At 37.9% G+C, this 27,656-nt stretch overlaps 1 protein-coding gene across 14 annotated transcripts in view; it reads left to right on the top strand.

Moving 5' to 3' along the window:
- Positions 1–707: 707 nt before the first annotated feature.
- The window catches only part of ATP2B1 (ATPase plasma membrane Ca2+ transporting 1), a gene marked incomplete at its 3' end in the record, with an annotated part of 33,597 nt that continues 6,648 nt past the window's right edge, over positions 708–27,656 (top strand). For 3 of the 14 annotated variants that reach the window (XM_082001632.1, XM_082001630.1, XM_082001624.1), the window contains exons 1-18: positions 708–1,009; positions 5,988–6,185; positions 7,071–7,325; positions 7,406–7,531; positions 7,922–8,065; positions 10,981–11,019; positions 12,125–12,286; positions 13,416–13,630; positions 14,798–15,040; positions 17,353–17,594; positions 20,335–20,572; positions 21,499–21,678; positions 21,762–21,849; positions 22,144–22,250; positions 24,195–24,386; positions 24,588–24,801; positions 24,940–25,151; positions 27,126–27,233. In XM_082001632.1, the coding sequence (XP_081857758.1) occupies positions 805–1,009; positions 5,988–6,185; positions 7,071–7,325; positions 7,406–7,531; positions 7,922–8,065; positions 10,981–11,019; positions 12,125–12,286; positions 13,416–13,630; positions 14,798–15,040; positions 17,353–17,594; positions 20,335–20,572; positions 21,499–21,678; positions 21,762–21,849; positions 22,144–22,250; positions 24,195–24,386; positions 24,588–24,801; positions 24,940–25,151; positions 27,126–27,233 (3,168 nt within the window). In that variant the 5' untranslated portion in view covers positions 708–804. The remainder of the gene's footprint in view (positions 1,010–5,987; positions 6,186–7,070; positions 7,326–7,405; positions 7,532–7,921; positions 8,066–10,980; positions 11,020–12,124; positions 12,287–13,415; positions 13,631–14,797; positions 15,041–17,352; positions 17,595–20,334; positions 20,573–21,498; positions 21,679–21,761; positions 21,850–22,143; positions 22,251–24,194; positions 24,387–24,587; positions 24,802–24,939; positions 25,152–27,125; positions 27,234–27,656) is intronic. The other 11 variants (XM_082001633.1, XM_082001631.1, XM_082001637.1 and 8 more) reach the window with 10 other exon arrangements.

Genomic DNA, 27,656 nt, shown 5'->3' with positions numbered 1-27,656 from the left:
AAACTGTTTGGACAAGAAAAATGCATTGAGACCTAGGTCTGCCTGAAGACATATTCCTACTTACACTACAAAAGTACTTCATGTGTGGTATAACTTAGCATTGAAACAGTTTTCCTTGTGGTTTGCACAAATAAATTCATAGAAACACACAAAAGCTTGCTCATCTCAAACTCAGACGTGAAAGCCTCTGTGAAAAGTTGGGATTTTTAACTTCAGCATGTTCTTACCCCATGTGACATCAGTGGTAGATGCTCCAAACTCCATTTCCCTGGAAACATATCTACATCCAGGTGTTTTTAAAGGTTTCCTCTTGATGATGAACCATATGGATATACCAAGAATTAAAGGCAACAGCTGTTCTAAGTTAATGATTTAAGAAAGTATAATAATGCAAGGTTATTTTGGGATGGGAAACATCCATTTTATGCCATGTCACTTTTGCCAGCTGAATGCTAACTAAAAATAATATAGGAAATATGAAGAAATTGTCCTTAAGCAGAAATTTGTTCTGTAACCTCAGTATGAAGAGTAGGGTTGTCTTACGATGTATTTCAGTATAGCTCTTATGTAACTGAATGTATATTTATTCTTTCCCTAGACTGTACATGCCATTTGGCTTGGGGAACAGAACGCGCCATGGGACAACCTCAAAGATATCTCTCCAGACGGGGTCTCTTACTTGGGTGATGTGTCTGCTCTCCTGACTGTCTTCATAACCAAAGGATTTATTTTCCTTTTGGAAATATTTTAAGTTGAAATCTTGTTCCTTACTGGAAACTGTCTACACTAAAGACTGCACAGATCATGGGTGATATGGCAAACAACTCGGTTGCATATAGTGGCGTAAAAAATGCTGTAAAAGAAGCTAATCATGGAGATTTTGGAGTTACTCTTGCAGAGCTCCGTTCTCTTATGGAACTTCGAGCTGCAGATGCACTGCACAAAATACAGGAATGTTATGGAGATGTACATGGCATCTGTACAAAATTGAAAACTTCACCAAATGAAGGTAAGTCAATTTTAACATTTGTTGAGGAAATTCCATTTAGGAAAAACCTTAGTCAAGGAAACTACTTTTTTTTTGTTTTTTTTTAAATTAACAAAGTTTATACAAGTATTTCAGTTACCATAATAATATATTGCTTCTTATTCCTCTAAGGCAGAGGTATTCAATGGTAATAAGTAAGCAAGAGTTTTTTCAATTGCATGTGAGATGTCGGGTAAGTGGTGAAGTTGCACTTTGGAATAAAGTGTATTGATGCAGGCATCCACATGAAATAGCAATGCAACATAGCAATGTTTAACCTACTGTGAAAGTGTAAGTTTTGTGAATAGCTCATATGACCTATAGTTTACAATTCAGATCATGCTGTTGTGGAACAAAAGGTTTTAATAGCCTAACGCAGGGCTTATGAATGCTTCTGTGTTGCTACCTAGTCCTTGTATTCCCTAATGCAACAATTTTTAAAACTGGTGACATCTCTTTTCTATTTGTACTACACTGAATTCTTAATAGCATGATCTAGTTTTTAAATCTACAGCATTTTTATAGATTTCATTTGATCTATACAAAATAACTATCAATACAGCTTTAGGCACTAAGAGGTACTGTCACTATTAGTAGAAGGTTTGCAAAGAGATCACGCAGTCTTATTCTCTAGAAATAAGCATCTTTAAAGAAGTCTTTGCCATGTTGGGCTTGATGGCATTCTGTGAAGTGTGGCTACCTGATAATCTTGCTCTCTGGAGTTATTACTCCAAGATAGACTGTAAAAATGTGAAGAAGGAAATAAATGTATCAAGTGTCTTCCCTGAGAGCTTTCCAGAAGTTTTCCTTAAGATTTGTCCCTCTTTTACTGCTCTCTTCCAATGTAAATGAAATCTATAAGCTTTAATTTGTGAAAGAAAGATGCAAGTCATATTGCTCAAGTTAACTAAACTGTAGTATCCTGTAAAAATGGTTTTACATATTTTATCTAACATTACCTCAAGCTTAATGTGAAATCCTGCTGTTGATAGTAATTGAGAAGTACAAAAATCAAGATTTTGGTAAATTGTGGTGTCTCAGCATTTAAGCACTCGCATAGCTTTTAACCAACGGCAGTAAAGTACCTGCTGTCGAAATCCCCGAGAGCTGTTGCTTTCTGTTCTTCAGAAAGGTTTGTCTCCTTGGATCAAGAGCAGCCTACTAATGCCGTAAGATGTCTCTGGGTACATCTGCGTTTAGTTAGCATGTTTTGGCTTGATCTGCTTTTGAAGCCAGACTGCTGATTTCCAAACTCCTGAAATTATTTCAGTACATGAGCTGGGTTCCTCTTACCAAACTGAAAGCAGCCAGTTCTCATGACTGACCCACCAGTGAATGGGAATAGAGCAATTTTAGGCTAAAGAAGAAATTTATAAAACATGGAAAAAGAAAAACCAAAAAAACCAAACAAAAACATGCAAAATTCTGTTCCTTGTCATTACTGGAGTTGCAAAGTTAGTGCATGTGTGTGAAGCACTGCTGTGTCCAAGCAGTGTAACACCCCTTAGGGAGGAGCAGCAGTCTCTTGTTACCCTGTTGACCTGTCGCACAGTGTAGCAAGGCACTTTCCTTTCCCAGTGAAAAGGGCTGTAGCTTTCCACAGTCAGGAACTGAACTGAGGGGGTGAAACCTGATTTACGGTAATCTCAAGGTTTAAGGCCCATTATTGCTGCAAGCTTGCTGGGCGTAGGATGTAGACGTACATGATGCACCAAGCACCAAATACCTGGTACACTTCAGGATTCATTTTGTTCATGTCCCTTTATGTAAAAAGCAGATTAACACATGAGAATGGTGAGTGACAGTGTACTAAAACTAGGAAGGGGTTAGATACCCTTTCCTGCAGATTGATTTTGCTGTGCTGAGGACTGTGGTCAAGGCCGTTCCCTTTAAAAAGGATTTGACATTTAGATGTACTGTCCTGCAATCAGTTAAATACAGTCACCAACTTGATAAAAGGGTGCCATCCTTTTTTGAAGTGTGAGAGCAGATCATAACTGCAGCAAAGCCTCAACAGTTGAACAAGATAATTAACTCAGAAAAGGTTAAGTAAGGTGAGTAAGCACGCTGTCCTCTACAAAGGTGTCGTTTTGGCTCTAAATCGCTACAGGAACCTTTAAAGAACCAGCTTCTCGGTCAGGTAAGCTGCTATAAATTTCTTGGAGGTAGTACTGGAGAGCTCTTGTAAAAGTAGAACTAGGTCTTTTCTTTTGTCAAATTCAAGTTGTAAGTGTAGAAACGGAGACGTTTCTAATGGAGAAAATCTAGGCAAGACCTAAGCAGAAAATTGCTATGTGTTACACTAGTTCTAAGTCTCTAAAATCTCGTGTATACACCTGCAAGGCCCTATGACACTTCTTCCTCTTCAGAAGCTTTCTTTATGGTATGAAATGCTGACTTGTGTAAATACCAGTGGCTTTATGGCAGAAGTACAGGTAGTTCTGAAACACTACACAATGGATGAGTTCAGCTTGTAAAATTTCTTGTTTTGAAGTTGTTGACAATGTAAGGCCATGTCTTTTTTCAGGTGAAATGTGGATCAGATCTACCTGATTTGAAACGAGAAATGGGAACTGTCCTTTACCAGTATTACTAAAAAAAAAAAAGACACTGAGCAGACATTACTCTCTACTATTTAATGTTTATTATGTTCTTTACATGTTTACAAATGTCACTAAATGAACATTTGACAGATCTGTAGTAGCAAAAGCCCTTCCTATATCCTGGACAGACAGACCACCATCTATTTCCACAGGTCTACGTAATTTTGATTGTCTAGTAACTTCTACTTCTAGATTTCTAACGAAATTTGTATATGAAGCTTTAAGTAGTCCCTTGCCTGATATTTTTCAAACTTAACTCCGCATAACACAAATTACCCTAGTTAAGATACATAATGAACAAAATAATGGCAGTAGTTTCGACTGTAGACTGTGAGTAGTTTCAGGACTGTAGGTTGTGAGCTACGAAATTGCCAGCCGTGTGGTTTGTATGTTGTACATGCTACACTTGTAGCAAGCTCAGTAATGGTGCATGCTGTATTATGGCGAATACTAAAAATACAAGCGCTTTTTGTCTTTGCTAGGCTTATTCATTAATCTTCACTAAGTGGTTCTGATAGTAGCTTGACTTTATACAGTCTTGTTGGAAAACACTTTTCATTCTTCAGACACCATTGATGTATATGCTTCTGATGTTCTGCACCCTGGTACCCTGTGAAGGGAAGAGGAAAGTGGTGCTGCTGACATTATGTAAATAATCTTCCAAACTCTGCCATGCTGAAAGGAAGAGACAAATGACATCTGTTGCAAAATAGCAATATGATCCCGCCTGTTGAAATGGCCAAGCTTCCCTGAGTTTCTCTAGATCCTCTCATATAGCTTGATTTTTCAAAATGGTCTTGCAGTGCTCTTTTTGAGTTGAGAGTGAAATTAAGCACCTCAAAGCTTGGACTTCAAGTAGTGTAGTGTTATGGCTAACCATAGTAAAATTGCTCCTTTGTATTAAACCTCCAAAGCCATGAATTCAGAGTGAACCTGAGAGTGTTAGAATAAATCTAACTTATTATATACACTAAGAATATGTCTAATTCATTTAAGTTTTCAAAAGATCTGCACATAATATTTTGCTTTTCACTTAAGTGAGCGCATAGCAGTTGTTAGCATTTAAAGCTGAGCTTTGCAGTTCAGTAGTCTTTGCAAAGTGTCTTGAAATATCATGTGATGGTTCTAGGAAATGTCTGTTAGAGGAGTTAAATACCCCACTTACTATGAAAGCCAGTTGCAGTGGTCACTGTTGTTATAGATTACCTATCATGTTTGCAATGCCTTTATCACTAAGCAGTTGGGTTAACTACTAAAAAACTGCTACTAGGAAAATTGTTGTCTTTAAGCAGGTGCTGATCATAACTTTGGGGGCAATATGGTTGAAGTATCCAGACCTTTGCTCTGAACATGGCTGGACGTTTGGCCACTTTGCTTTGAAAAACAAGCTAGTGATTTAAATTCTGAATGACGAGTTAGGCAGCTTGGAACTCCTGAAGGAGTAAACAGGAGGTGTACTGATGGAAGACCTTGAGTGCATGACTTTGCACTGAGTAGACTTGGTATGCCTTTATTTTTAAAGGATTTGGCTGACTCTTGAAGCATGCAGTGCCTTTTAGTGAAAGCCTCTCACTCTTGCCTGCTAGTGTCCCTTAAGGATGTTACAAGGAGTTGAGACAGAGGAAGACTGAGAAAGAAATATTCCACATAAGAAAGAAGATAGGCACAAAACTGAGGTGACAGACCCTGCACAGTGCTAAATATGGGTGCTCTCTATGTGAGAGGACACAAAGTGAAGCTTCGGAAGGGCAAACAACCGCTGTCCAAGCGGAAGCAGAATCATTAAGTGGCTGCCTCTCTCCCCATGATGCCCCTTTACGGTATTTTATAGCACAACTAAATAATATGCAAATATAATATTTATAGTGTTTTTTATTATTAATTATATTAAACATTTCATTATAAATGTTACATTAATTGTAGGATCCTAGGATGTTATCTCTGAATACAGAATCCCTACAGTGGGAACCAGAGCTGGCTGTGGTCTTGCTAAAGCTGCATGGTGCTACTCAGTCTCGATAGTAGTAACTCTACTAATGATCTTGTCTTGCAAACTTGTTTACTTTGTATGAAGATATGTCTGTTACTATTACTCTGTTGCTATGTCATATTAAGTGCAAGTAGGTAGACCATCGGCTTACTTTATATTGGCAAAATGAGCATTATAAAATATAGCTGGTTTTCTATAGTAACTCAAATTTAAGGATAGTACTTCTGTAATTATATTTGAGATACAGCTTTTCAGTATTGTTACTGAAATATGGAGTGGGACTTCGCTCCATGAATGGAAAACCTCAATCACTTCTAATGTGAGGGTGAAATGCAAGCGTCACTAACTTTGTTGTCTTTTTACATAGGTTTAAGTGGAAATCCAGCAGATATAGAAAGGAGAGAAGCAGTTTTTGGGAAGAACTTTATACCTCCTAAAAAGCCAAAAACATTTCTTCAGTTAGTATGGGAAGCACTACAGGACGTTACACTAATTATATTAGAAATCGCAGCCGTAGTATCCTTGGGCCTTTCTTTTTACCAGCCTCCGGGAGGAAATGAATCCCGTAAGTAAACTTTTTTAAAAGTAGGTGTCCACCTGTATTATACTACTGACTTTCCTGGTCCAACATGCCTATACTGTAAATCTGATGGGAGACAGTAAGTCAGTGGAAAAGCAGCTTATTGTTCCTTATTGAGAGAACACTACTAAAACTCTAGCTTGCCCTAAAAGGGCAACATGAGGTTTCCCTGGTCATGACCTGGTATCATTCTGACCAAAATAATGCCAAAAGTAAGGTGCAAGGAGCAGGGACAAGGACTCGTCTTAGATCCAGTCATATTTCTGTGCAAGTGCTTTTTTTTTTTTTTTTAGCTTTGCCTCAAATATTTAAGCAATTTATAATTTGTGGTCACGTGCTTTCTTCGGGGAGTCAGCAAGTCTTAAGTTTTCCTTGATTTGCAATATGACACTGGTAACTTTCTAATTTAAGAAATGGAGCTATATTTATACTTCTAAACGGAAGATGAAGGGATCTGGCCGTCATTGAACTGAATTTTTGCAATGATATCTGGCTTGTTAAAATAAAGGCAAAGTGGGAAATGTTGAGAAAGCATAAAGTGGTTACCTAATTGTCTAATCTGGTGTTCTTATGCCATCATTTGACAAGATAATAATGATAGGTGACTTTCTATATCAACTTCTCTTATGTTCAGATAAACAGGGATGTAAATTCTAGGTGGTTTAACTTCCTTGAACTGCTCTAGCTTTCAGGCTCTCTAGCTTCTTTGTGTGTTACCCTTACTGAAAATAAATGTAAAATTGCAACAAAGGCTAGCATGGAAAATGTTTAGCAACTATTAGTAGTTTCTTCTGTTTGGCAAGACTTTTTGTTGTTGTTGAAATCACTATCTGCGTGAACTTTCTTAAATCTAAAACCTGTTTTCTACAGTATGTGGATCAGTAAATGTTGGTGAAGAAGAGGAGGAATCTGAAGCAGGTTGGATTGAAGGAGCAGCAATCCTCCTATCTGTAGTTTGTGTGGTATTAGTAACAGCTTTCAATGACTGGAGTAAAGAGAAACAATTTCGGGGATTGCAGAGCCGTATTGAACAAGAACAGAAATTCACAGTCATCAGAGGTGGTCAAGTCATCCAAATACCAGTAGCTGACATAATTGTTGGAGATATTGCACAAGTGAAATATGGTAAACATATTTTTAAAGTTGAACTTTCTTTTATCTTTAAAAAAGGAACTGCAGTCAACATACCCAGTGATCTCTCGTAGGTGATCTTTTACCGGCTGATGGTGTACTCATTCAAGGAAATGACCTCAAAATTGATGAAAGCTCATTGACTGGAGAATCTGATCATGTTAAGAAATCTCTGGACAGAGATCCTATGCTGCTCTCAGGTGTGTAACATTTGACAGTTCTTGAAGAATGTAGCTTGTTTCTGGGGGTAAACTGGTTATTTAAAATTTTGAGGTTAAAATCTGGCAAACTGGACTTTATCTAGGCTGACTCCTAAAAGTATTCAAGAACAGTCCAACTAGTACTAAACTTTTGTCAAAGTGAGCAGGCTCTTAAAGCTGATGAACATTTTGTGTAGTTGCCTATGACTTTATTTTCCAGATAGTTTTGGCAATTAAAGCTCTAAGAGAACACAGTGTTATAGATACGTATCTATCTATCTATCTATCTATCTTACCGTTTCATCAGCATGAAGTTTGAGAACTAATTTCCTTTGTGCTCTGCCATATAACTGCTCAAGTCTCAGTGGAAAACCTGATTCAATCTTTCAGGTACACATGTGATGGAAGGCTCTGGAAGAATGGTAGTTACTGCTGTAGGTGTGAATTCTCAGACTGGAATCATCTTTACCTTACTTGGGGCTGGAGGAGATGAAGAGGAGAAGGAGAAGGAAAAAGAGAAGAAGGACAAGAAAAGTAGGCATAATAATCTTAAACCCCTGGGGAGGGAGGTGTGAACTCCTGAATGTTACTGGATAAAAACGTGTTCTAGTCATCTGAAGCTAGAAATCTTTTTTCAAACCTCATACTTTCAGTAGGTTTCACAGGAAAAAAAAAAACCTTCAGGTCCAGTGACCTGAGAGTACACCACTACTAATAACTTGTCATATGGATTTTTAATTAAACTTCAGATCTCATTGATGAATTAGAGATTGGAAAGTTTACAAGTTCTAACCAGCCATACCATGTATAAATTGTTAAACTGCCATCTCATGTATCCTCAAAGTACATTCACGTCTAATAGTGAATATTTGTTTATGGCAAACAGGCTATTACCAATAACTCAACGTAATAAGTATCTAGTTCCTAGTTGACAGGTAGAAAATGTCCTGTATAGGGAGTTCTTCTATGACACTTGAAGGGGAAAAGCTTGTATCATTGACACTGAGTTTGTTGGTATCTTAAGCGTATATAAGACTGATTTTGATAGGTGAGCATACAGGTGCTTCTGCCACTCCTTTTCTTCCAGAGCTGAAACTTTGGTCACATATGCACAAGGCAAATCCCTAGTGGCACTTTTCTGTAAACTTTATTGTTGGAGGCATGAGGGTTTTGGATCCCTTCTGTGAAGTATGGAATGGTCTACCTCCCTTATTCTGAAGGACTTGCTCAGTAGCTGGAATTGTAAGGTCACTTATCTAAGCCATAGCCTTTATCTTGAGAACCAAAGCTTAGAAATGTTAACCAGTAATGTTTTGATACTAGTTCTCACAAGGCATGTTCAGTACTGGGCTTCACCACAGCAAAATTTTTTTCTAGAAACTATTGTGAGGTCTACTGCATGGGACTGAGTCTGAGGATTCTTGGCAGAAAAATATACTTTTTCATCAGAGGAAGATGAAACAGTAATGGAAAGCCATACAGAAATATGCTTAGCAATCTCAATGGCCTTCAGACTAAAGAGGCAATTGTCAAAGTGTGTGCCCTGTGCAGGAATTGAGATTGAACTGTGCTTTTTGTGTTGTCCTAATCCACAAATACTTTACAGTTCTGACCCTTCTTGAAACTAGAAGTAGTAAGTTTCTTCAGAAGTAAGTTACAAGAAGAACTGAAAGTTCAAAATTAGTTTCAAGCACAAGCATGGTAATGATGAGTTAAAGCTAACCTGCAACACTTCTGGGGATTACTGTGGAACGGTTTCCACCCTTCGCTCTTTCCCTTACAGAGGAAGGAGAAGGAAGCAAGCAATGGTATCAGCTGCTACAGGAGATATGGAGAAGATTATAGCTTTTATTAATGTTCTGCCAGTGTTTATTATTCTATAACCAGCAGTCTTTTTGACAAGTACTGTTTTGGTGCATCCTACAGCCTGAACACTTGTGGGGTTTTTTTGTCCCCCAAGATAGACAACTTCCTCTTTCCCTTAAATTAGGTGCCTGATAAGATTCTCCTTGGTAAAACTCGAGTTAAACTAAATTAGATTCTCTGTGAATGTTAAGGAGATTAAAGTGGCTATTTTTAGTTGGCTGTGTATGGCTTTGTTCAGAGTGAAAGCAAATGTATGTACAAGAAGTTAGAAGTAACTCAGGTGTAGAACTTCGCTCTTCTTAAGAGGGAAAGGGGAGCTGAGAAGGAACAAATACTAAATTAGGAGAGAAAGATGAGTTCTTAAGAAGTCTGAAGTGGCATCTTCTGGGGAAGGTGAACATGCCTTTTTTTTTATCCTCAGATGTTCTGAGGATGCTCGGGGGAAATCTTATATATAGAAATCAGACTATGTCTGCAGTAATAATGTAGTGGAGTTATTAAATGTCAAGCCAGGCAGGCTTGATTTGCTTCTACCTGAGTACCCTTGTACGTTTCAGTCTATGTATCTTAAGGCCAAAGATTTAACGAATTACCAGTGATACTGAAAAGTTCTGGGTTTCATTCAAAGTTCCTCAATTTTGTGCTTTCATTTCAGGTTATTTCAAATAGTAACTATAACCCTTGCTTTTTCTACTTGGCAAGTGACAAACTTTCCTCCTAAGGTAGTATCTAAACCTTTTAACCTGAAAAGCCAAACAAAAAAAGGTAGTGTGCCCCCCTGCCCCAGTAAGCTACACATCATGTGTTGGTCTTCTAGTTACTTCTAATGTTTCACTCTTTAAGTGCTTTATTATTTCACTGTCCTTTATGACCACTTGTTGAACTCCATTTCTGAACAGAGGTAGGAGTGATATTTCATTATGAACATGAACTGTTCTCTTAGTGGTGTAATATTGGTATGTTGCCAACAGATTATGTTCATGCTTGCGTAAATAGGGTTAGCATAGATCCGGTAATCCAGCGCTGTACCTCCATTAAGCTTTGGTGTGGACTTATAAATATTTTATACTACAGTAGCTTCTGCAATGTTGTACAAAAGCACTGATTCTGGAAGTGAGATCCTACAGTGCATTTACAGTAGCAGTCAGATACAGTTGCCAAGAGTTGGAAGAACAGAAAGTGAGACTGAGGCCACCAGAATCACTTTAATGTCACAGATTTCTTTCCTAAACAAAAACCAAAACACCCACATTTAGACAAGCCTTTTAAAAGCTTTCCTCATAAGTAATGAATGTCTATATCAGTAATTTGTGCAAACTTAACTACGGTAGCATAACACTGCAGTAGTCTTGTATGGGAAAAGTGAAGTCCAAAAAACTGATGTGAGATGTTTCTGTGAGTTGACCTATACTTTTACAGACTCTGTTATGTTAGCCCTCTGCCTCCAGTTTGTTCTATACTTTTTTAAAAAATGCAGTTGCTTGTTTCAGCATAAGGTAATGTATGCATTGTATATAAACATGAACACTGAAATGGACTCTGCACAGCCAATTTAAAACACAACTTGTTCCCCTCTCCGGCAGGTAAAAAGCAAGACGGAGCTGTTGAAAACCGCAACAAAGGTAAATGCAGATACTCTGATCTATTCTTGCAAGTCCCTATTTTCTGAGGGTGTATGTAATGAACACATACTTTCCTATGAAAATGCATATTGAAAGCTTAGATCCAAAGTGCTTATGCTAAAGATGGCATGAGTGAATCTCCCCAAAACAAATGCTTAAACAAACTTGGAAGTCTCAACATAGCTAGATACTACAAAAATAAACTTTACCAATGATTTTCAAGCTATCTTGTTGAGGTGAGTTAACCTTGGCTGGCTGCCAGATGCCCACCCGGCTGCGCTCTCACTCCCCCTCCTCAGAAGGATGGGGCAGAAAATAGGATGAAAAGCTCGTGAGTTGAAGTAAGGATGGGGAGATCACTTATTATCTTCACAGGCAAAACAGACTCAACTTGGGGAAGATTACTTTATTGCCAATTAAAAATAGAGTAGGGTGGTGAGGAACAAAAGCAACTAAAACCACCTTTCCCCCACACAACCATCCTTTGAGGCTTAAGTTCACTCCTGATTCCTCTACCTCCTCTGTCTGAGGAGCACAGGGGAATGGAGAAAAGGGTTTTTTGGTCAGTTCACAACACTCGTCTCTGCTCCTTCATCCTCATGCTCTTCCCCCGCTCCATCGTGGAGTCCCTCCCATGAAGTTCTTCAGTGCGCATCCTTCCCTCAGGGTACAGTCCTTCAGGAACAGACTGCACAAGCATGGGTCGGGTCTCCCACAGGCCACAGCTCCTGCCTGCCAGGAGCCTGCTCTGGCACGGGCCCTTCACAGGCTGCAGCTTCCTTCAGGGCACATCTGCCTGCTGTGGTGTGAGGTCTCTCATGGGCTGCAATGTGGATATCTGCTCCACTGTGGCCCTCCATGGGCTGCAGGGGGACAACCTGCCCCACCATGGTCTTATCCATGGGCTGCTGCTCCCCTGCTGCCAGCACCTGGGCACCTACATCAAATATACTTGTTCAAACATTCACGTGTAGTATGGCATCTCAGGATACAAGGTACTACACAGTACTGGTGTTTAGTGGAGCCTGCTGTTATTAAGCTTTTTAAGTATTGTTGATGTGAGGGACTCCCCAATGGATAAACATCATTTGATCTTAACTTCTAGCTAAAGCTCAAGATGGTGCAGCCATGGAAATGCAACCACTGAAGAGTGAGGATGGTGGGGATGGAGATGAGAAAGACAAGAAGAGAGCAAATTTGCCAAAGAAAGAAAAGTCGGTTCTTCAAGGCAAACTTACAAAGCTTGCAGTTCAGATTGGCAAAGCAGGTATGATGTCACATGTCTGAATAAAGTTGGAACATGCATAGATTGTGATAACTTAAGTAGCTAGCCTTGACTGGCTTAATTATTTTAAGTGCAAAATTCCAATGCATGCAAGTATGCCACTGTGCCAGTGTGCTGATGCCTTCTGAGACTGTCATGTGGATGGCTTTTATTTTTCCTTGACTTAATAGATTCAGGCTTCTGTGAGAGAACTGTTATGAAAGATCTTTTTAGATAAGATATGGCATTTAGTGATGTACCTGGAGAACTATAAATTGAGTGAAGTCTGGTAAATGTGGTAGGGTTGACTAGGTTATCTCTGGTACTTTCAGAGGCTTAGGAATTTCCACTTAACATATGCCTTGCTGATATGTAACATTTTATTGACTTTCTAGTATCCCTTAGCTTCTGTTAGTCTTCTATCAGCTAATATTTAGCTGTCTTGTCAAAACAGTTGATAAACTGTCACTTCTTGAAAGTAGACTAAAACAACAATGAAGTTCAGTGTAAATTTTTGGCTATGTTATCTAGTATGTAGAGGTTTAATTGAAATATTTCAGGATTTATTTTGGTCCATGTAGAATTGTTGAAATATTTAGCCTAGAAGGAGCTTCTTGAAGTCTTGTAGCCCAGCCCACAGCTCAAAAATGGCTTCAGCACCTATATCATAAGACAGGTCATTGAACACTGTGCTTACCTAATATCTTCAATCCCAACTTCAGCAGGAAGCAGGGTGCAGACTGTCAGTAGCTTTCTCTAATGAATAAGTCATCAGTACAACCATTGAAGGCCTGCTGAATTATTTCAGTTCTTACTCTTAGTCAATTGACTTTACATTTTGATCTCTCCTGTTGGATCTATGCTTTTCTAGATAATTAGAACTATGCTTTTCAATTAGATGGGAAGAAAAAAGAAGATTTTAGAAGTTTCTAGATGAAATACATGAGGAAATACTTGCATCCGCAGTTGGAACACCTTTGAGAACTACCTTATGTTTCCTGACTTGCCTGACTTAAAATCTTAGAAACTAACTTCTATAAGGGCAGAAGTATTTGCACTTGACTTTTCCCCAGTCTGTACTGCCAAGTATTTGAGAAAACTTCTGAAAATTGTTTATTCTCTTTTTAACAAGGTTTGTTGATGTCTGCAATCACAGTCATTATCCTTGTGTTGTATTTTGTAATTGATACCTTCTGGGTTCAGAAGAGACCTTGGCTTGCTGAATGTACACCAATTTATATTCAGTATTTTGTGAAGTTCTTCATTATTGGAGTTACAGTCTTGGTGGTGGCAGTACCAGAAGGTCTTCCACTTGCAGTCACTATATCTCTGGCTTACTCTGTTAAGGTAAGTAGATAGATGGGGAACAGATTTTAAAGGTAGGTGGGTGTATTCATCAGCTGTAAAATCTCAGTTGAGGTATGCTGCATCACATATATGTAACATTGGGAGAAGCTTTTCTTCTTTCTCTTAACTGCATGAAAAATAGTGTTTTTCTTAATATCTAAATGCACACTAACATGAACAGTGAGCAGTGAAAGCCTGTCACCAACTAAAGATGAATGGATTTAGCTCATAACATTGTAGCATTTGCTTATAATAAACAGATGTGTTAGAGTTTGTAAATAACAAACTCTTCTGTAAACCTGGACTTCTACCTAACTGCTGTGTTAAGCAACTACTATAGAAGTTTCCACATTGATTCTTCTTGAGGACTGAATACTGTAGAACATATAATTTTCGATTTATTATACAACATGTTTTTTAACTCGTGCTCTTCGTCTTAGTTTTCTTATTGCTTCAGCGTGCTGGGACTGGTTATTGATCTGAATCTCTAATTGTAAAGACAATGGCTGTTTAGGCTGTGTTCTAAAAGTTAATAATTTACAGCACTAACTAGTAGTGGCCTTAGTATTGTATCATTTGAAGTTACTCTGCCTCTTTGAGGTCAAAATACTATCCAAACCTGTTAAGTAAAGAATTTAAAGTAATATTTGACCTATGAAGCTTGTGTAGTCATCATTATCTTAACTGAAACATTAGGCTTCTGGTTTGTATTTGATTTTAAGTCTGACTCTAGCATCTTTGAAATATATGTCATCCGATGATCGGATAAGTCTGTAACCTAGCTACTTGATCCTTCTCGTAAGCAAAAAGACTTCTTTTAATGTATCTGGTAAAGCTCAGTCTGTACCTCTCCTCTATTTTGAAGTAGCATCATAAACTCTTTGCTAACAGTCTCATTAGTATCAGTAGTCAGTGTGACATGCAAATACAGGAGATTAAGGCTGTATTTATGAACCTTGTTCAAAATGAAATTTACTGTGACTTAATAGACTTAAAGGAATCCTTACAGAATGTAGCACCTACAAATTCTTCCTCTCTAAGATGTCAGATAACTTAAAGGCTGAGTGTCTTCTGAAACTGCTGTGTAAGACTGGACACCCTAAATAAGAATTTCTAAAATTTGAAGTAATGGCCACGGATAGCTGTTGACTGCTTTTATTTCCTTAGAAAATGATGAAAGATAATAACTTGGTGAGACATCTGGATGCGTGTGAAACAATGGGCAATGCAACAGCTATTTGCTCAGATAAAACGGGAACATTGACCATGAACAGAATGACAGTGGTCCAAGCCTACATCAATGAAAAACATTATAAAAAAATTCCAGAACCAGAAGCTATTCCAGAGAAAACTATGGCTTACCTTGTGACAGGAATTTCTGTCAATTGTGCTTATACTTCCAAAATACTGGTAAGTGGATTCTTGCGTTCTAATCAATGTAACTACTCAACTTCCTCTAAAGATGCAAATTGTCTGGCCACATGGTAGGCAGTTAAGTGTAAGTGTGTGGCAAAATGCAATGTAAGGTATTTTGTACCTGCTGCAGATTGCTCAACTGTTCATTTGAGACTAAACTTCAAAAACAGCTTATTTCAGTTAGAACTGATACTTCAAAGATACAATCTTGGGAAGATAACTTCCTGTAAGTTCACAGTTGTGTCTAAATTCCTTTTTATAAGTGGGGCTGTTTTCCTTACTTGAAGAGGATCTTGGCTCGATTTGAGTGCTACTTCAAAGTAAACATGTCAGAGTTGCATAACATCAGCTAGAATGTAATGAGAAAATGCAAGTACAGATGAGGATTTTGATGAATTTTTATTCCAGATACTGTTGTATGAGTTTGTAGGCCTTAGGATTGTAACATCTTTGCTTATACCTTGTTTGAGACTTCCAAAATATTTTGAAATAAAGAGAATAGTGGACTGTTACACAATTTAAATACTGGACTATTTAGCAATTTTGTGTGCATCGTTTTTTGCAACTCCAAATGTAGCTTCCTTGTTGTAGTTGTTCCATCATGTTGCATAACTTTTATTTTTACTGCCTCAAAGAATATTAATTAGCTTTAACAAATAAATAAATTAGCACTTCAAGATTTAGTAGAAGCTTCCACTTCTACAGGAATAGCAGTAAAACCCCAGTCCAAAAGCTACTTTTCAGCCAGTAAGGATGGTACCTCTGCAAGAATTTCCTCAACAGCAGTGTTCGAAGTGACACATCAAGATCACCACCACCAATTTCTGTGAAACAAGGCTGAAATACTACTAATGAGTTATAGCATGTGAGGAGTTTCACAGTCTGTTTTCTAAAGATCTTGTTTTATAGAAAGAAAAAAAAGCAGCTGCATGTAAACTGACCAGGTCCGTTACTACTACAACTTTAATCAAATTATATCCAGTGCAGTCAGAGTTAGTCTGTTTTACAGAACCACAGAGGACTGAAAGGGACCTCTTGAGATTCTCTGGTCTAACCCCCCTGCTCAAAGCAGGATCAGCCAGAGCACGTCGCTCAGGGCTGTGTCCAGTCCGATTTTAAGAATCTCGACGGGTGGAGACTCTGCAACCTCTAGGCAATCTACTCAAGTATTTGACCACCCTTAGAGTAAAATGATGTTGCCTTATGTTCAAATGGAATTTCAGGAGTTTCAGTTTGTACCCGTTGCCCGTTGTCCTCTCACTGGGCACCACTAAAGAAGTGTGCTTGGCAGTATTTACTGTTGCTCCACCCGCCTGCCCCATTCAGGCATTTGATACGTACCGATAAGTTTCTCTCCCAGAGTCTTCTCTTCTCCAGGCTGAACAGTCCCAGCTCTCTCAGCCTCTCCTCATGTCAGGTGCTCCATTCCCTTTATCATCCTCGTGGCGTATGGTTGGACTTGCTCCTGCATGCCCATGGCTTTTGTACTGGGGACCCCAGAACTGAACATCTTACACTGCACATTAAAGTGACCATTTTGAAGGTGTTGAGTATCCAGAACAGCCAAATCCAAGATCTTGCAGCAACGTTATATCTGTATAAGCTCAGAAATCAAGTCTTGAGAGAAATATTCCTTTACTTATAGCACTAGTACGTGCATATTTCACATTGCTGAGTTAAGAAACTTGTTCTGGCATTAAATGGTTGGAAACTTGTTTCTGAACTCTTTCCAGTTAAATAGGCCATGGCCTGGAAAAAGGAACTTGTAGTGAGACTTAAGAAGCTTAAAGACTTAGTTTGTTCGGTAGAAGGCTAACGGGTGATGTGATTGGAGTCTTTAGTCATTGAGGAAGAGTTATTACAGGAGAGGATACTTTAATTTAGCAGAAATAATGCCATTTAGCTTGCTTAAATCAGTTTACTTAAACTTATCTTTATCTGTACTTTTCAAATGCGAAATAATTATCTAGGGACTACACTCAATCAATCAGATAGATATTTCAAGCAATGGAAAAGTGCCTTTTAGAAGGGTCATGCTGGGATTTGATACAAACTGAATGGGTGATTTCAGAGTCTGAGAAAGGGACTGAAAGGTCCTAAACAGGTACAGAAGTTGTTACTTACAAAAGCCAACGATATGACTTTGGCTCATGACTTGTAGGAGTTTATAGAGTAATCATTGTGAAAGTGAAACTTCCCCATCCTAGAGCTAAGCTTGGCCTTAGCTTCCTTGTTTTCTAAATGCTGTGCCTAAGTGGTTCATAAGTTAACCTCCTAATCAGCGAAGGTTCTTGTTCTTCTTGCAGCCTCCTGAAAAAGAAGGTGGCCTACCACGCCATGTTGGAAATAAAACTGAATGTGCCTTGCTGGGATTGCTCTTGGATTTAAAACGAGATTATCAGGATGTAAGAAACGAGATACCAGAAGAAGATTTGTACAAAGTGTACACCTTCAACTCTGTTAGAAAATCTATGAGTACTGTGTTAAAAAACTCTGATGGCAGTTACCGGATATTCAGTAAAGGTGCCTCTGAGATAGTTCTTAAAAAGTAAGAACAACTACTATTGTAATTCAACACTTAAATTTGGCTAAATGTTGTGATAGGTGAGGAGACTGAAGTGCTAAACAACATTGTGCCATAGTCCGTGAAATATTTCTGTTGCTCTACTCACAAACAAGTGCAGCAGTCCTAAACCCTTGTGATTGCAGCCAGCTTCCCAGCTTGCCTCAATTGTTTGACTTTCTGCAGTAAGATGGGCAATTAACATTTCAATTACTTTAATTCGTACACCCCAGCCCCCAAAAAAGAGCTGGTCGTGATTAATTTTAAGTTGCAAACAGTGCTTTGATACAGGAAAGCGTCTATGACTTGATCTATTCTCTAGCTAAACTACTGTAGTTTTAGGTGTGGCTGGTCAAAACGCACCCACCTTCCAGTACAGTCCCAACAGCTGATATGCCTAAATTCCAGGAAGGACTTACTTTTATCTTCAAAACACTTTGCAAGTTGGTGTCCAAGTTGATCATTTTAACAGGAGGTTGAACTTGGCCAATAAAGAAACTTGACAGTTTTTAATGTGACAAAGTAAATTGCTTCCTTATCCACCTGCCCATCTACAGAAGATTTATTAGAATGAGATTAGACTGTTAGTGAGAGATTAGTCACCACCAGGACAAACCTTTAGGTGTGAAGAAGTCTCTGGTAACGCCTAACTAGGTGAGGAGAGAAGTCAAGCAAGTATGCATCATATTCTGCAGGAACAGCAGCTGTAGCCAGTCTGATTTTGGTTCTAATGTCAGACTTTTTCTAGTCTGAGTAGCGCATATATTATGTTCATCAGTTCAATTTACCTCTTTGCTTGCTACTAGTCCCCCAAATCATTATCTAGGCAAGTACAAATGCACCAAAGAAAAAAGATGAAATCTTCCTTCTGTTCGACTTAATGCTGACAACAAAAAGTCGATCTTTAACGGACTCTTGTTCCTTTTGAAACAGAACTTAGATTTAGATGTGAATTTTTTCATAGCTAGATTTTTAAGACAAGTTGCGTCAGTGAATAAGTATGCCTATGTTTGCATTACTTCTACCTTCAGAAGTATTTTGTACCTTATTATCTTATTGAGCAATTCAGCCCAGACTCATGTGGTCCACTTGGCTTCAAAACTGAGATAAGAAAATAAATAGTAAGGGCATTTGGAAAAGAACAAGACAACCTAGATTAATTTTTATACTGTTGGAATAGTTGTAATTCCATAACTATTTCTGTATAGGCATCAACTAGGAAAAAGGCTTAGCATCATAAGCCACTTTCTTTATCCACTACATATGCAGTACGAGAAATTAATCTCAGAGTTTGTAACCTGGTTTGTCAATTGTGCTGCTCATTCTTTATTATAAAGTGTATGACTATTCTTGAGCACTGAAAGCTTAAGCAGGAATATTTATAAAACACAAGTAAGTCACTAATAAGTGTAGGAGAAATGCAGCAAACTTTTTCAAGCAGAGCAATTTTATTCTTCTTTCCTTACCGTCAAGTCATATATTTGAAGTGAGTTTCAATGAAATCTTTTATGTAAAGCTTATTGGCTTCTGTTTAATCATCTTGGAATGCTCTGAATTTATCATAAGCCCTATGACTGCAAGTAACACAAGATCTCCTTAGTGATGGCTGACAACCAAAATCAGGAAATTCAGATACACTTCAAATTTCAGTTAAGAGAAATACTATTAAGCTTTAAGGGACTGCTTCATTTTAATTTCTTGGCTGAGGTGGAAACTTTTTTAAATGTATTGCACCTAGGAATTCCCTAAACCCTTGGACCAAACACTTAAATGTAACAGTAGTCATCTTAGCAGATCTGCCAGGTCCGAACTTGATATTTCAAAAGAAGACATAAATTTGTATATTTTTTTTCATTGCCACGTTAGTACTAATTTGTAAAACAAATGCTTATGGCGTTGCTTTATGGCAAAACTTTGCTAAGGACACAGATGAACAATACTAAATGTATTGTTCAAAATATTTGCTAGTGTTATATTCATGGCATCAATATTGGTAAAGTATGTATGCTGCCTATGAAAGCAGCGGCGTCTTTGGCACGAAGAAACATAACTAAAAGAACATGTGTTGAAATGCTAGAGTATATGGTGTTGAATCTACTCTCCTACACAAACTTAAATCAGAGTTAAGTGTTTTTAATTTAATACTTCACATTAAGATCTCTATGCCAGATGCTTTCTGAATTCTCTGCACTTAGATTGGTGGGGGGGGTGTGCACCTTACTACTCTTAAGGCTATAGCAGTGCCAGAGTTTGCTTTTAGTGCTGTAAGTTTAGTGCTTACAGCTGTTTAAGCACCACATGCATGTTCTGGAAGCGTACCGTACTTCTGAGACTCGTATAACTGTTAACAAGGTGGGATTATTTTGTGGAACTTTAAACTGTATTGACTGACTCAGCCAGCACAGTCACCAGTCTGTTTACGTGCAATGGAGAAATGGATACTTCTGGGAGGTAACTAATGTTTGTGTCCAAAATTCTTTGGGTGTTATTTTCATCCTAGGATGAATGGCTCAGTTAACTTTCTACAGCTAGTTAGGTTTTGCAATTGGGAAGATATTGAGTGCATATGGAGAAGATTGCCTTAAGAGATGCTGCTCCTGGCTTCTTTGTGTGTGAGTCTAGTGAAAACAAAGCTTGTGGTAACTTACTGGAGTTGACTAATAAGCCATTGAATGGTCTGAACTTCTGGTTAAAATTTGATAACTCTTTAAACTTTCCTTTTCAGGTGCTTCAAAATACTGAGTGCTAATGGAGAACCAAAGGTATTTAGACCTAGGGACCGTGATGATATCGTGAAAACTGTAATTGAGCCAATGGCTTCTGAAGGGCTCAGAACCATCTGCCTGGCATTCAGAGACTTCCCAGCAGGGGAACCTGAGCCAGAATGGGACAATGAAAATGATATTGTTACTGGTCTGACGTGCATTGCTGTTGTTGGGATTGAAGATCCTGTGAGACCTGAGGTAGGGTCACTGACTGAACTGCAGTGATTCTGTTACAATGGATCTTGATTCATGTTACTGTTCGTCGTGCAGAGAGTACAAGAAACTGAATTCCTACTGTATGCCTTAAGCATAGTTGATAAATGAAAATCTAATTTCTTTGGGGGGAAAGTTAATGGAGCTATAAAAGCAGATTAAATCTTCTTAATGTCACTTATGCTGTGTTACTGAAGCTCTGTGCAAACTAATGACTTAAGGCACTTACTGTGCAGGGTCTCAGTAGATGGAACAACTTGTCATTTTTTTACCACTTGGAAAATTAGGAATGTGGTTTAGGATAATATTAGCCGTTGTACTTGTTGCCAGCTTCTCATGGGGAATGATGGAAAGGAGGGTTTGTCACCTGAGAACTGAGGTAAGGAGTCCAGCTTGCTTGTGGTTGAGGTCTAAGGAGGGCAGTATTTTTCAATAGTGAAAGCTTTTATGCCATGTGTAAGGGGAACTCCGGTCTGATCCGCGTTATCATCACTTCACACTAAAAGTCATGGGTGAAGTAGTGAGTGTGAGCTGTCGTTTATTTCGCATAATCATAATTGAAAAGCCAGTACTAAGTACCTTTGAATACTACAGCCTAATATGTCATGAGGATTTTTGTGGCATTTTTGAATACTGCAGTATTAGAAAAATGATAGGGGGTAGGGTGGGCAGGGAACATGACATAACAACTACTAAGCCCCTTTGCCAGAATTGCCATTTGTGTGCTTTTCAGGAAAAGAACTATGGTAAAGCTACTTAATTTTTTTAATGTTCCATAGCAACAATCTTGATTTTAAAATAAAAGTTATCCTGGATTGAGCCAAAACCATTCCTTTCACTCACATGTCTAGATTTGTTCAGCTAATGTACAGTCTCTGAGCCTGTGGGCTTTTTCTTTTTTTTGCCTACAGGTACCTGATGCAATAAAAAAGTGTCAACGTGCAGGCATAACTGTACGTATGGTCACTGGTGATAACATTAACACTGCTCGTGCTATTGCATTAAAATGTGGTATTCTGAATCCTGGTGAAGACTTCCTGTGTTTAGAGGGCAAAGATTTTAACAGGAGAATACGCAATGAAAAAGGCGAGGTAAGCATACTGACTATGTAGAGTAGATCAGCAGATATTCTAAGTCTCCTAACTGTAAAATATAACCAGTGCTCCTTTTGCAGATAGAGCAAGAGCGAATAGATAAAATTTGGCCAAAGCTTCGTGTTCTTGCAAGGTCTTCACCCACTGACAAACATACTCTAGTAAAAGGTAAGTAAAAACTATCTGAGTTTCTAAGTAAAGCTAGACTTTTTTTTTTCTGCCTCTAGAAAAACCAGGACTGAGCCGTCAGAAATGTCTGTGAGGGTGTCTTCATTTGCCAGTTGATATTTTTTTTTTAAGTTTTTTTTCTTGCTTGAGAAATGGAGCCAACTAGAACTATCTGTGATGTTTTTTGTTGTTGATGACTCCGAGGAAAACAAAAACTGGGTTTTTTCTTTCAGTTTTAATCTGTGCTGCATTGTCGATTTTGAATGGTAACATTGAGATGTCATTTTATTTTAGGTATAATTGACAGCACTGTCTTTGAACAGAGGCAAGTTGTAGCAGTAACTGGTGATGGTACCAATGATGGTCCAGCTCTGAAGAAGGCAGATGTTGGATTTGCTATGGTATGATATTTTTTTTTTTTTTAATCTTCAGTATTTTGGAGACCTGTTTTGATAAAATAACTTGCCAAATCACTTAAAAGAAGATTAAACAACCCTGCTTGTTTCATGAGCCTAATATACAACTAACAGAGTCAGCATCTCTCACACTTGATAGTAATTACTTTTCCCTCCTTCCCCAGTCTTCCAATTTAACCATGTTTTTATTTAATGGAAAACATTCTTGTGGCATTTACCATTGAATAAAACTTAAACACAGATCCCCAGTCTCTTGCAGATCAAAACCTTATTACACAAAGGCTTGTTGCAAAAGGTAGGAGCAGAATTACTGATACTGAAGATATCTGAAATGAGATTTGTTCAACATAAGGCAAAATTACTTTAAGTAGTAAATAGCATACTATGTTGACTTTGAGTAAAGCTTATATGCAATATGGAATGAGATTACTCATCTGTTTTCCATGAGATGATGCATAGGAACAGGGAGACTATAATGAAACTGCCAGTTGATGTTTAAAGTGGCTTTGGAGGCTATACTAAGAGACATCTCTAATACAACTAAAGTAACAGCATCTTATGACAATCTAGGATCTGCTTTTGTCTGGATGGTTCTTTAGATTACTTGGTTTTCTCAATTTAAATTCTCAACTACCCTTTCAAATGGTGGCGAAACCAAGTCTTGGCTTTAAGTGCTAGTACTAGATAGATTCATGCTTTAACTATGTAGGCTTCAGCTTTCTTCTGTCTCTTTCAAAACACTGCAACATTGATTCCTCAAGCTTCCTCTTGCCTCAAGTTTCCTCCTCAGCCTTAAGCTGAAAAGGTACAGTTTGGTGCTAGTAGGTCACTTGAGTGACTTTAGTGCATTATCAAGCATTGAAGGAAAAAAGAAAATTAGAGACCACGCTCCCACACCACATGCAGATGCACTGACTCAGATGCTAATCTTGAAGGAAAAAATGGGAAGAGTTTTTATGTCATTCTTAAGGAGCATTTTCCAAAAGCATAACTTGCAAATTTGACAGCTACACGTGAAATGTTCTCTAGACTGCAACAGTCTTGTTTTAACAAGTATCTGTTTTCTGCTATTGTATAGCTGCTGTAGTTGGCACTGTCAGGGGCAGATTTGTTTTCCAGAACTAAAATGTTTCCTGCAGTTGCTGACTATGTTAATCTCTGTAAGAAACTAACTGCTTATCTAAATAGCACTTAAAATATGCCATCTACTATATGATACTTAACGGTACCTTTTAAGGTGTACACATAGCTGTGCAGGTGACTCTTTTCCTTTGCAAAACAATGTATCAAGAATAGGGATCATAAATTTACTATTGAGTTAGTGTTTTTGAAATGCCAAAAGCAAAATGAATACCCTTGAAGTAGGTATTACACAGAACTCAGCTTAACTGTTTGGATACTGTAGGAGACTACAGGTGCTTAAAACTTAAGAATGTCCCATTGCGTTGCAATGTCATATGCAATGACATTGCATGTTCTACTGTTTAATGCCAGCGCACTTCTGCAAAAGGTTTTTGGTAAAGTGATACGCATTAGAATGATGCATTCTACTGTGTTGGGAGCACATGCATCGCCCTACCGCTGGAATCCATACGGCAAGCGCATTAGGACATAGGCTGAACTGTAGTACTGCACCATCTGGTGGCCTTTGACTTGAGCAGCGTTCAGTAACATTTCTTTGGGAGAGCTTACACAGAGTCTTTGTCGTCCACCTGAGGATTTGTAAAAAGGCCTTTATTTTAAAGACAACGTTACCTCTTTTTTGTTTACATTTTCCTGTGCTTGAGTAGAACTTTAGGTGCTTGTATGAAAACAGTCCTTCAGACATGGTGCATCAAAGTGAATGCTGACCAAGGATATAATAATAGCTTCTATTACATAAGTCAGTGCATCCTGTTATATTTCATAGTTTTTTTCTTTTTCTACCAGGGTATTGCTGGAACAGACGTAGCTAAAGAAGCTTCTGATATTATCCTTACAGACGACAACTTCACAAGTATTGTTAAAGCAGTTATGTGGGGACGAAACGTATATGACAGCATCTCCAAATTTCTTCAGTTCCAGCTTACTGTCAATGTAGTAGCAGTTATTGTTGCTTTTACAGGAGCATGCATAACACAAGTATGTACTGGTGGTGGATTGTTTCAACTAATAAAGATTGAAAATGTCATGACTGATTAACTCTTTAATTCAAACTTTCACTTAAATACTAGTCCAAAGAACATAAAGCTCTTCAGAACATGGCCATGTTGTATAATAAATGCCTTTAATAGCTGCAATTTGTTCACTTGTATTGGAGGGCTTATGTATCTATCTTTCTAGGATTCTCCACTTAAAGCTGTGCAGATGCTGTGGGTAAATCTCATAATGGACACATTAGCTTCTCTTGCCCTGGCAACAGAACCACCCACTGAAGCTCTTCTGTTGCGAAAGCCTTATGGTAGAAACAAACCTTTGATTTCTCGTACAATGATGAAGAACATTTTGGGTCATGCATTCTACCAACTCGTAGTGGTCTTCACACTCCTGTTTGCTGGTAAGAATACTGAGGCTTTACAAAGTTATTCTAAAAGGTGTATACAGAGATGTGATCTTAAAACTATTTTTTTGCTGTAGTTTTTGTGTGTGTGTAAAGACAGGAATTAAGCTGATAATAAATGCCTTTTTTACACAGGTGAGAGAATTTTTGATATCGATAGTGGAAGAAATGCACCTCTGCATGCTCCTCCTTCAGAGCATTATACTATTGTATTTAACACATTTGTGATGATGCAGCTTTTTAATGAAATTAATGCCCGAAAAATTCATGGTGAAAGAAACGTTTTTGAAGGAATCTTTAACAACGTGATCTTCTGTTCTATTGTTCTGGGGACATTTATTGTGCAGGTAAGTAAATTCTTGGAGAGTGAGGGGAAAATGCACTTAGTATACTGATGTACTTGCTTACCTTGGAAATGCTAATCAACTAGTGCCAGGAATTTCATTTCTGCAATGTGGAAAATATTCAGTATCAAACATGCTATTAATCACTTAGTACTACTGTGTATATATACGTACTTTATACTACTCTGTATGTTTGTAGTGTTTGACAGGGTTTTCAGGTGAGACCTCTTTGAAAATGGTAGAATTGGAATGTTGAAGTAGTTGTATTTACCTCTTGAATTTTCTAGTTCTTCAATTTGGTCTTGGTGTTCTAGTCTTTTGACAAAATGTGAAGAAGTTGTATGTTCCCCAACCTAGTCAGAACTCTTCCTTGTAGTATCTGCCTGTGCATCTGAATGAGAGCTCATTTCAACAATGAAAGAAGTTACAACTTCTCATATCTTCTTAATGAGATTAGGACATGAATTAACTTTAGAAACATAAGTATCAGTTTTTATCTTCCTGATGCAGAAATCAGTTATCTGTGTTGGTATACATTTTAGAATTATCTGTAACTCTAAAATAGATGCTGGTGTTTTATGTGAAAAATACTGATGTCTAGGGACCTTCTGTTGGTGCATCTAGGCAGATTTGCAAAAACTAGTTAGCTAACTCAGTATGTGCTAACAAATGAAATTAAATAATCTGAAAGTGATTGGGTTAACACACTAGTGTTGAGAAACACCAAGTCAAAATTGAATCTAAAGAAAATGGTTTACAAGAAATTGTTTCACCTTCTAAATGGCCTTAACTTTTAATTCATCAGAAGAAATAGCCAACAAATCAATGCCAACAAAAAATGCTTTTTTTCAGCACTCTTCTTCATTTTGACTGAAGTTATTTCAGACTTAACATATAACCTATGCCTTAAGCCGCTTCTTAGACTTGGGATTCCATGCAGTTGACCAAATTCATAGCAGTTCAAGCGATGCAAATGCATGCATCTCTACGTCATGTAAAGTTAGCTAATTTATTCTCCCAGGACTAGGGTTTTTTTTAGATGACACTTCTTCAGAAGTCAGTCTTATTTTTCAGGGTTGCATATGCAGCAGACTGACTGTTGTTTTGCAACAAAACCAAATATGTAGAAATTGCTCCTGACTGCAACTGTGTTCCCTTTATAAACTTGACACACTGAATGTCTTCCCAAATAAGTAACTCCTGAGCTGTCATCTCAGTGTTTTATTCTGTGTTAATAGAAGATACTCTGGGCTTTTCAGCTTTCAGGTGTCCTACTTAATGGTCAATACTGTCTCCTTTTCATGCCTGCCCTGCTGCTTGAATTGTTGATTCTCCAAGGCAGACTGTCATGCATATAATTCCTATGCAGAGGGATACCTTGCTCGTTAGGGCCTGTACAGCTTGTTGTAATAGGCAACTCAGTAGGAGCTCATTTAATTTAGCTGTTGAGATCTCTACCCCCTTCTCCCAAGACTTACTACACGGATGTCACACCGTGATGATTTAACATCTGACATTCACACTGATGGCATACACAGTAATATTCTATTGAATTATTTCTGAAATGTTTCATGTCTTGTGGATCTATGACTTCTATTAATACAAGTTTATTAATCAACTTAGTTCTGAGGTGGGTGTTCATGTGATAAATAATCACTGTAGATTTGTGGTATCTAATACATGCTGTAACTGTGAAATGAAGAGAAAGAACTGCAAGCAAAATGAAGTAGTCAACAGGTTTTTGTGAGTGTGACATTTGAAGAATAAATGCGTAGTTCTTGAAACACTGAAAAGCCTAAGAAGATGGCTTAGGTTTGGAAACTTACTTAAACTGCTCAGATAATGGAAGTGTATGCCTAATAAGATGGAAAATCCTATGTTCTAATGCAGAGTTGCCTGTAATGATCTTGAAGCATTAGGGAATTTTCTAGTAACAGGTCAGTGATTCCTGTTGTTTAATGATGTTGCCCTTCACAGATAATTATTGTGCAGTTTGGTGGGAAGCCTTTCAGTTGCTCAGAACTCTCGATTGAACAGTGGCTGTGGTCCATTTTCCTGGGCATGGGAACACTACTCTGGGGCCAGGTAAACTAGCCTTTTCAAAATGCCAAATATCTACTTGCATTAGACTATTTTACATGGAAAAGATAGACTATCTTTAGCATTCAGATCTTTCAAGTGGACTATGTGACTATATTGAGATTAACATAAAATACTGATTAAAATTTACTAGGTCAATAGCTAGGAAGCCCTTAGTTGGATATTGAGTATTTCTCTGACTTGGTCAATTACATTTCATAGCTAGATGCTATGGCTGGTTTATGTTTAGTAAATTTTAACTAGAAGCAGCTGTAGTTACCTTTTAAATATGAAATTATATCTTTAGCCAGATAAGTACTAGAAGAAGTTCTGTAAGAATACAGATGCAACGAACCTGTTAATGTTGAAATATATTTAAATTAGTGTTGAACAGTTTTCTTTAAAAATCAGATTGTTAAACTTGCTAGT

The sequence above is a fragment of the Phaethon aethereus genome (assembly GCF_964289735.1).
Source record: "Phaethon aethereus genome assembly, chromosome: 1".
In the NCBI taxonomy this organism is placed as follows: domain Eukaryota; kingdom Metazoa; phylum Chordata; class Aves; order Phaethontiformes; family Phaethontidae; genus Phaethon; species Phaethon aethereus.
Note: the sequence above shows the minus strand (reverse complement) of the source record. Positions and strands in the feature narration are given on the sequence as shown.